At 45.5% G+C, this 10565-nt stretch overlaps 1 protein-coding gene across 1 annotated transcript; it reads left to right on the top strand.

Annotated features, from left to right (window-relative positions):
• Positions 1-3704: 3704 nt before the first annotated feature.
• On the top strand, positions 3705-10148 carry LOC308171319 (NLR family CARD domain-containing protein 3-like; the record flags this gene model as incomplete). Its single annotated transcript, XM_080546152.1, has 5 exons — positions 3705-5530; positions 7365-7538; positions 7725-7898; positions 8014-8060; positions 9610-10148. 5 exons carry the CDS (start codon positions 3705-3707, stop codon positions 10146-10148), a joined length of 2760 nt encoding a protein of 919 aa, XP_080402278.1.
• Positions 10149-10565: the final 417 nt, after the last annotated feature.

Below are 10565 nucleotides of genomic sequence, written 5' to 3'. Positions count from 1 at the left end.
GCAGCCAGTCTGCCAGGTGCAGAGGCCATCTTCTCTAAGCATGACAGACAGAGATTGTTTCTCTTACCAACAGAGTGGAGAGGAGAACAAAAGACAGCTCATTGTGTCACTCCACCTGAACCTTTCTATACGCTCTCCAGGTCCTGATAATAATAATAATATAATTATAACTTTTATTTGTATAGCACTTTTCCTGCAAACGTTGCAGCTCAAAGTGCTCAATGTCCCACCTGCTACATGAACAAAGTCAGTAGAACTACAATGATATATGTTGATAATTATGACAATGACAATCATCAGAAGAATAACTGGCTTGTTGTTTTTTTTCCAGGTACAGAGCAACTGTCAGGCGCAGACAAACCGCAATGTCATGAAGGTCAGTCCCACCTGTGTGTTGTCAGAGTGGGGTAGATGTATATATACACACACACACACACACACACACACACACACACACACACAAACTGTTCCCATTGTTCAAACCATCTGTCGTGATGGTTTGGTCTGATAAGTAACAATAGTAATGATGCATTTAATTGTAATAAAAGTAATCATATATAATCAATATAATGACGATAAGCACAGAGATAATAACGATAAGCACAGAGATAATAACAAAGAAGAATGAACTCTGTCTATCATTGATTTTACCAGACGCAGAGCAGCGTGCAGTCCAAGACGAACTTAAATCCTTTTTTAAGGACCAGTATAGCATTATATTTGATGGGACGTCAGCAGAAGGGTATTCAGTCTCTTTGAACGAGATCTACACCGAGCAGCACATCATCGAAGGGGCCTGGGGAGGGGTCAGTAGTGAGCATGAGGTCAGACGGATAGAATCCAAATCCCCAGTCACAGGAAACACCATCAAGACCAGTGACATGTTCAAACAGGAATGTAAGAAAAAACTGCTTACGCTAGGCATCGCTGGTGTGGGAAAGAGTGTCTGTGTGCAGAAGAATGTTCTGGACTGGGCCGAAGAAAAGCAGAATCATGACATTCATTTCGTGTTTCCACTACCTTTTCGCGACATGAATCCTGATATAAAAGGAAAAGACTGTAGTCTGATGAACCTGCTTCATCGATCCTTCCCTGCTATGGAAACCATTACAACTCTGGGGAGGAAATCTAGAATTCTCTTCATCTTTGATGGCCTGGACGAGAGTCGACTGCCTCTGGACTTTGAGAATAACAGAAAGCTGACTGACGTGACGGAGCCGGCCTCTTTGGATGTCCTGATCACAAACCTCATCACAGGAAAGCTCCTCCCCTCTGCTCTCATCTGGATAACTTCCCGACCTGGAGCAGCCAATCGGATACCCCGACAATAGGGCCTCCACTTCTGTGGCTGTCGCTGGGGGGTTAGCCTGCTGGCGGTCGTTAGCCTCCTCCAGGAAGGATAGATGGCTCTCAACTTGAGAAATGCGGTTGACGATTTCAGACAATTTGTTATCAGTGGCACTTGTTGTAACCCGAATAGCCTCCAGCTTCTTATCGTGGGTCATGATTAGTGCGGTGATTTTGGCAAGCTCTCTGAGTCCATCCCTAGGGACGGTGGCTTCACGTGTGGCTGTACTAGCTGTGTCGTGAGTTTGACTAGTACTCGCGCCAGCCACCTCGTTCGCTTCGTCTCGGCCGGAGTCATCTTTAGGTGCAACCATGCCGCTTCTTAGTTTGAGCATTATTGCACTGGATGTTTAACAACGTAACAAAAGTAAAAAAGTGGGCTCTTTGTCGAGTTTCACAACATATTTGGAGCAGGGATAGGCGCAGCTCTTCCTCACGCTGCCATTCTCGTCAACCACTCACGTGACTCTCAGTCTATGGCAACAATTAATAATAATAATAATAATTCATTACATTTATATAGCGCTTTTCCGAGGCTCAAAGACGCTGACAATACAGGAGATACGGAAAACACAAAAACAACAAGCAACATGGACACATGGAACACAGAATCAGCGAACGGGGAGGGGGGGGGGGCGGTAGGTGGGGGGGAGGTGGTTAGGGGTAGGGGAGGCTGTATGCATATCAGGGGGTGGCAGGGTTAGGGGAAATGGGTAGGGGTAGGGGAGGTTGAATGCGTGACCAGGGGGGGGGGGGGGGGGTGGCCGGGATGGGGGAGATGGCTAGGGGTAGGGGAGGCTGTAGGCATGGGAGAACAGGTAGGTTTTGAGGTGGGATTTAAAAGTGAGGAGTGAGGGTGAGTCTCTGAGTGGTTGAGGGAGAGAGTTCCAGAGGCGGGGTGCAGCTCGTGAAAAGGCACGGTGACCGAAGCCTTTGAGTTTTGAGGGTGGGACGGTGAGGGGAACAATGGATGAGGATCGGAGGGTACGGGTAGGGCGGTGGGGGAGAAGGAGGTCAGTCAGGTAAGGGGGGGCCAGGCTATGGAGGGCTTTGTATGTGAGGATGAGGACTTTGAATTGTATACGTTCTTTGATGGGGAGCCAGTGGAGAGAGTGGAGGACAGGAGTGATGTGGTCACGGGAGCGGGTGTTTGAGAGGAGGCGTGCAGCAGAGTTTTGGACCATCTGGAGTCTATGGAGGGAGCGGGAGGTGATGCCGGTGAGTAGGGAGTTGCAGTAGTCAAGGCGGGAGGAGATGAAGGCGTGGATGAGGGATTCAGCAGCGGGGGGGGAGAGGCAGTGTCTGATTTTTGCAATGTTTCGGAGGTGGAAGTAGGATGTCTTGACAATGGAACTGATGTGGGGATCGAATGAGAGGGTGGGGTCCAGAATGAAGCCGAGGTTGCGAGCCAGGGGGGAGGGGGTGATGGTAGTGTCGTCAATGGTGAGTGTGATGGGTCCGGTTTTATTGAGGATGAATTTGGTGCCGATGAGGATGACTTCGGTCTTTTCACTGTTCAGTTTGAGGAAGTTGTGTGTGAGCCAGGTTTTTATTGCTGAAATGCAGTTTTCGATGTGAGTGAGGGGTGGGTTCTGGGTGGAGTTTGTGGTGATGTAAATCTGGGTGTCATCGGCGTAGCAGTGGAAGTCCAGGTTGAATTGGCGGATGATGTGACCGAGGGATTCACAGTTGTTACATGGTAATAATCAGCACATCAGCCCTGGCGCCTCAGCTCACACAAGACACCCAAGGTCGCTGCCCCTGGGAGTCAGATCAGGTCTGCTGAACGCAGCCAGTCTGCCAGGTGCAGAGGCCATCTTCTCTAAGCATGACAGACAGAGATTGTTTCTCTTACCAACAGAGTGGAGAGGAGAACAAAAGACTCATTGTGTCACTCCACCTGAACCTTTCTATACGCTCTCCAGGTCCTGATAATAATAATAATATAATTATAACTTTTATTTGTATAGCACTTTTCCTGCAAACGTTGCAGCTCAAAGTGCTCAATGTCCCACCTGCTACATGAACAAAGTCAGTAGAACTACAATGATATATGTTGATAAGTATGACAATGACAATCATCAGAAGAATAACTGGCTTGTTGTCTTTTTCCAGGTACAGAGCAACTGTCAGGCGCAGACAAACCGCAATGTCATGAAGGTCAGTCCCACCTGTGTGTTGTCAGAGTGGGGTAGATGTATATATACACACACACACACACACACACACACACACACACACACACACACAAACTGTTCCCATTGTTCAAACCATCTGTCGTGATGGTTTGGTCTGATAAGTAACAATAGTAATGATGCATTTAATTGTAATAAAAGTAATCATATATAATCAATATAATGACGATAAGCACAGAGATAATAACGATAAGCACAGAGATAATAAGAAAGAAGAATGAACTCTGTCTATCATTGATTTTACCAGACGCAGAGCAGCGTGCAGTCCAAGACGAACTTAAATCCTTTTTTAAGGACCAGTATACCATTATATTTGATGGGACGTCAGCAGAAGGGTATTCAGTCTCTTTGAACGAGATCTACACCGAGCAGCACATCATCGAAGGGGCCTGGGGAGGGGTCAGTAGTGAGCATGAGGTCAGACGGATAGAATCCAAATTCCCAGTCACAGGAAACACCATCAAGACCAGTGACATGTTCAAACAGGAATGTAAGAAAAAACTGCTTACGCTAGGCATCGCTGGTGTGGGAAAGAGTGTCTGTGTGCAGAAGAATGTTCTGGACTGGGCCGAAGAAAAGCAGAATCATGACATTCATTTTGTGTTTCCACTACCTTTTCGCGACATGAATCCTGATATAAAAGGAAAAGACTGTAGTCTGATGAACCTGTTACATCGATCCTTCCCTGCTATGAAAACCATTACTATTCTGGGGAGGAAATCGAGAATTCTCTTCATCTTTGATGGCCTGGACGAGAGTCGACTGCCTCTGGACTTTGAGAATAACAGAAAGCTGACTGACGTGACGGAGCCGGCCTCTTTGGATGTCCTGATCACAAACCTCATCACAGGAAAGCTCCTCCCCTCTGCTCTCATCTGGATAACTTCCCGACCTGGAGCAGCCAATCGGATACCCCGACAATACATCCACCAAAGGACAGAGATACGAGGGTTTGATGATAAACAGAAGGAGGACTACTTCAGGAAAAGAATCAGTGATAAAAACCTGGCCGAAAGAATCATCAACCATGTGAAGTCCTCAAGGAGCCTCTTCATCATGTGCTCTAATCCAATGTTCTGTTGGATCTCAGCTGATGTTCTGGAGAGACTGTTGCGTGGAGCAGTGAGAGGAGAGATGCCCAAGACTCTGACTGAGATGTACACAAACTTCCTGGAATCTCAGTTTGCCAAAATGAATGTAACAAAGACTGAAGAAGGAAAAATCGTTCTTCAGCTTGGACAGTTGGCATTCCGTCAGCTGCAGAAGGGACATCTGATCTTCTATGAGGAAGACATGAGAGAGAGTGGCATTGATGTCAAAGACGCGACAGTGTACTCAGGTTTATGCACTCAGATCTTTCAGGTGGAGGGGAAGACCAGTCGGAGGCGGGTGTTCAGCTTTGTGCACCTGAGCATCCAGGAGTGTCTTGCTGCTTTATTTGTGATCGTCAAATTCAACAACAGCCATGAGAATCCACTGGTCAAACAGAAATCCTCACTCTGGAAGCTACGGTCATCACCCAAACCTCTGGTTCACTTACACAAGACTGCAGTGGACATGGCCTTAAAGAGTGAGAATGGACACCTGGACCTGTTCCTGCGCTTCCTCCTGGGCCTCTCAATGGAGTCCAATCAGAACCTCCTACGAAGCCTTCTGACACAGACAGGAAGCAGCTCACAGACCAACGAGGAAACAGTCAAGTACATCAAGAAGAAGATCAGGGAGAATCCCTCTCCAGAGAGGTGCATCAATCTGTTCCACTGTCTGAATGAGCTGAATGACCATTCTCTAGTGGAGGAGATCCAAAGCTACCTGAGCTCAGGACGTCTCTCAGAAGCCTCACTCTCACCTGCACAGTGGTCAGCTCTGGTCTTTGTGTTGCTAACCTCAGAAGAGGAGCTGGATGTGTTTGACCTGAAGAAATACTCCAGATCAGAGGAGGGTCTTCTGAGGCTGCTGCCAGTGCTCACAGCCTCTAAGACGGCACTGTAAGTAGATGGACAGAATTACTCTAATTAAACGTAAATTAGGGTTATGAAAATGCATTGTATTAGTGAGTAGGCTGCTTGATGAAAAATACAACAAAAAATCCTCTTCATAACAATGCCTAAGAAACATCGTGTGAAAAACTAAATGATCTTTTGGAGATTTTGGTCACTTAAAATAATTGAATGATTATTCTAAAACATATTACTATTGTGTACTTTGTCAAAAGTAAAAACATGTTCCTTGATTGCCTCCTTTTCATTCATACTTTGTTGACACAAAGAAATGCATAATTTACAACATAGTAATAGTAATGTAGTTGAGCACACGGTCAGTAAACGGTCAAAAGTAATTTCATCTTTTATTGACACACAATTATATGACTTGCTCTGTCATTTTCAGTCGCTTTGTGTCTCAACTCCCAATAATGAGCGACAAATAGCCAGTTGCAGTCGGAGTACTAAACACTGGTTTGGAGAAATTGTACATTTACTCTTTACGGATACTCACACTGCGGATCAAATGATGACTTTTTGTCTGACATTAAGTAAAACATAGCTAACTGAATGGCTGTTCACAGTTCAGCTAATGAGTATGTTAGCTTTATTTTAGCTAAAGTGTAATGAGAAGTTAGCTGGCCAGTGAGTTTACAGTTGGTGCAACATGCAACTGGAAATGATAGAACACATAATTTTTCTTAATTGTATTTATTCTCAATTCAGGCTGAACGGATGTGACCTCACAGAGAGATGCTGTGAAGCGTTGGCCTCAGCTCTCAGCTCAGACTCCTGCCACCTGAGAGAGCTGGACCTCAGTCATAATGATCTACGTGACGGGGGGGTGAAGCTGCTCTCTGCTGGACTGGGGAGTCCACACTGTCAACTACAGACACTGAGGTGAGGTCTTAGACTATTCTTGTTTTCAGACACATCATTCCAAAGTGTCTGTTACAGTATCATTATATAGAATTAATGATACTTGCACAGAAAGGGTCAGTTATTGAGACAGACAATGTACATTATCTTCCAATCAATTGCTATTGTGTGTGTGTGTGTGTGTGTGTGTGTGTGTGTGTGTGTGTGTGTGTGTGTGTGTGTGTGTGTGTGTGGTGGCAGAGGGGGCTGCTCTGTTTGCCCTCCTCAAACCCTGACCCACCTGGCCTTAGATCAGCTCATGGGGCTACACAATACTGCACTAATAATAATAATGATGATGATAATAATAATAATAATAATAATAATAACCTTTATTTGTGTAGCACTTTCCTGCAAACATCGCAGCTCAAAGTGCTTTAATCATTATATAATAATCATTTTATCATTTAGTCATTTAAAGGCAATATTAAAAAGATGGGTTTTTAGTCTTGACTTGAACATTATGTGCTGAGGTTGCATCCCTAATGTAAACTGGCAGTGCATTCCACAATCTGGAGCATAAAATGAGAATGCAGCCTCACCAAATCTCTTCTTTTGTACATGTGGTACACAGAGAAATCCAGCGTCAGAAGACCTGAGAGCTCTATTGGGCTGATATGCTAGCAGAAGGTCTTTCAGATATTCTGGTGCTGTGCCAGTGAGAGCATTATAAAATCTATTCTGAACTTAACAGGAAGCCAGTGTAGAGTCTCTAAAATAGGAGTTATATGATCTCTTCTGCTTGTTTTGGTTAAAACAACTAACCCAATATCTACCAAATACATTATACCTAACCAGACGTAGAAATCCAGTGACTACAAATGTAACCATGTTTGCTGCAACTCTCTGCAACTCTCACTCATGAATTCTAGCAACACAGTGATCGTTTGACTACATGTATTTATTTGTATTCCTCATTCAGGCTGAATGGATGTGACCTCACAGAGAGATGCTGTGAAGCGTTGGCCTCAGCTCTCAGCTCAGACTCCTGCCACCTGAGAGAGCTGGACCTCAGTCAGAATGATCTACGTGACAGGGGGGTGAAGCTGCTCTCTGCTGGACTGGGGAGTCCACACTGTCAACTACAGACACTGAGGTGAGGTCTTTTGGGGTGTAGAAGCATGAGCATTTTGGGTCATTATGATGCACTAGTTGTTCTTCACTTAAATACGGTGTCTAGCCTTTCAACTGCTAAATTAAGTGGATTTAAAGCTGTAAAGATGTACATTAGAGAGGAACAATTAGATTATTGATATCAGACGGAGTGACACTATTTCCCCAGGTTGTCATTCTGTGGAGTCCCAGAGGAAGGCTGTGCTTCTCTGGCTTCAGCTCTGAGGTCTAACCCCTCCCACCTGAGAGAGCTGGATCTCAGCTACAATCACCCAGGATACTCAGGACTGGCGCTGCTTTCTGCTGTACAGAATGATCCACTCTGTAAACTACAGACACTCAGGTAAAGGCTAAATATGTGGCTGGACGCATCAATGAGATTAATGCACAGTATCTATTTCCCACATGATTGTGAGTGTGTCATCCAACCACTGTATGTTCTTCTGTGGTTGATACAGTGTGGACCCTGGTGGAGGGTGCTGGTTCAAACCTGGGCTGATCAAATGTAAGTCTCCAACACTGTAGAGAACAGGACTGTGATATTACTCAAGAATCAGGGTACAGCTGAGTTCAAACAGAGCACCAGTAGTGTATTCATATGTAAATCTAAAATATTAGTAAATGTGAATTAGTTGAATCCCTTGTAAAACATTTTAAATTAATAAGTAATATTTTGTAAAAAACAATATGTTACCATAAAGCCCAGTTCACATCTATGCAACGCGATGCAACGGAACTCGAGTCGCAGTCGCAAGGAATCGCCAGAGATTTGACATGTCAAGTCTCAGCAGAACATCCAGATTTTATGGAACGTCTGATATTTCTCTTCAGCTAATCAGGAAGTAGCACAGACCAGCGTCAACTGTTGCCAAGAAGCGGAGTGGACCTTATTAATACGACGTGTCTCCGAGCCAAACAGGAATTAGGAATTTTGTGGTAATGATTTGAGTAAAACCTCTTCTAATCTAATCTAACTATGTTGAGCTATTACATGCTTTTGCTGAGAAAGATGAAAAGTTAGCTAGACATTTGCAGACATGTAGGCAAGATTCTTGAAACTCTCATCTAGAAAGGGGTACATCTTTGTGAGTGACATGAAACTGACCCCTCCGTAGCCAATAGATAATCCCTTGTTGTTATAGAGTGAGCTGGCTTTACTCAACTTGTAGGTCTGTCATGACAATGGGGTCTGAATATGAGTGCAGCGGTGTGTTTTTATGTTTTCGCCTAGACACACTAGACTCTAGTGTGTGTGTGTGTGTGTTAGGCTTGACAGATAAAGCATTTTGCTACATACTCAACGGCTCCATATTTCCTAGCTCGGCGTCTTCGCCGTTTATTGATCAGAGCTAATGCCAGCATGTCACTGTCGCTGTCAGCCATCTTGCAGGGTAAACACAACTTATTTTGTTGTTATGGAAACCGTTTGTGTCATCTGTGTCTCGTTGCGTCTCATCACCCATCTGTCTCATCACCCATCTGTCTCACCTGTCTCACCACCCATCTGTAACACCACCCACCTGTCTCATCTGTCTCACCACCCACCTGTGTCATCTGTCTCACCACCCATCTGTCTCACCACCCATCTGTCTCATCACCCATCTGTAACACCACCCGTCTGTCTCACCACCCCTCTGTCTCACCACCCCTCTGTCTCATCTGTCTCATCTGTCTCACCACCCATCTGTCTCACCACCCACCTGTCTCATCTGTCTCACCACCCCTCTGTCTCATCTGTCTCATCTGTCTCACCACCCATCTGTCTCATCTGTCTCACCACCCATCTGTCTCACCACCCACCTGTCTCATCTGTCTCACCACCCACCTGTCTCATCTGTCTCACCACCCCTCTGTCTCACCACCCATCTGTCTCACCACCCATCTGTCTCATCTGTCTCAAGTAGTTGCAGAGTTTTTTCTAACGACGGTCTAAACGTTCTAAAACTGACCCGTCACGTTGCATAGATGTGAACTGGGCTTAACAAGATCTCATATGAATATTGTAATTTATCCAATTGTATTGATTTGATGATTATTTTGGCCTTCTCATTCAGATGCCTGTGAGCTCACACTGGACCCAAACACAGCGAACAGACGCCTCTCTCTGTCTGAGGACAACAGAAAGGTGACACGGGAAAGAGAGGAGCAGCCGTATCCTGATCACCCAGAGAGATTTGACTACTGGGGACAGGTGCTGTGTAGAGAGGGTCTGACTGGGCGCTGTTACTGGGAGGTAGAGAGGAGGGAACATACTAATATAGGAGTGACATATAAAGGAATCAGCAGGAGAGGCAAGGATGAAGACTGTAGGTTGGGAGCCAATGACAAGTCCTGGAGTCTGAGGTGCTCTGACATCTCTGACCATTACACTGCCTGGCACAATAATAAGATAACTGTCATACGTGTCCCCTCCTCTGACTCCCAGAGAGTAGGAGTGTATCTGGACTGGCCGGCCGGCACTCTGTCCTTCTTCAGAGTCTTCTCTGACACACTGACCCTCCTGCACACATTCCACTCCACATTCACTGAGCCCCTCTACCCAGGGTTTGTGGTTGGGTACGATGGCTCAGTGACCCTGTGTAAACTAGTCTAAGGGAGATCACACTGAACACCTAAGGCTGAAACATGATGGATCATAACATGATGTAATGATGTAGTTTTACACACACATCAAGCTTCATACACCCTGTGTCATCCAGGGGAGAGGTCCCCAGTTTGAGCCCTGCTGGTTACATCAGTCCCACTCTGACCACTAGAGGGCAGCAGTGTATGTACATAAGAGTCAGTCACATTGGGTATTTGAGCTTTGATGCTTACGTAGCCATGTGTCCTCTGTGTGTAGTGTCAGTCCCACTCTGACCACTAGAGGGCAGCAGTCCAGGTCCTGTGAGATGGAGTCTCTGACTGTAAAGTCTTCAGGACTGTGTCAGTGTAGGTTTATACTCCTGCCTCAGATCCTGTCTGCAGCAGTTGATGACAACCAGTTGGTTATTTGCTCATTGTGAAATAT

The sequence above is a fragment of the Nansenia antarctica genome, assembly GCF_963989245.1.
Source record: "Nansenia antarctica genome assembly, chromosome: 15".
In the NCBI taxonomy this organism is placed as follows: domain Eukaryota; kingdom Metazoa; phylum Chordata; class Actinopteri; order Argentiniformes; family Microstomatidae; genus Nansenia; species Nansenia antarctica.
This window is presented reverse-complemented; position numbering and strand designations above follow the sequence as displayed.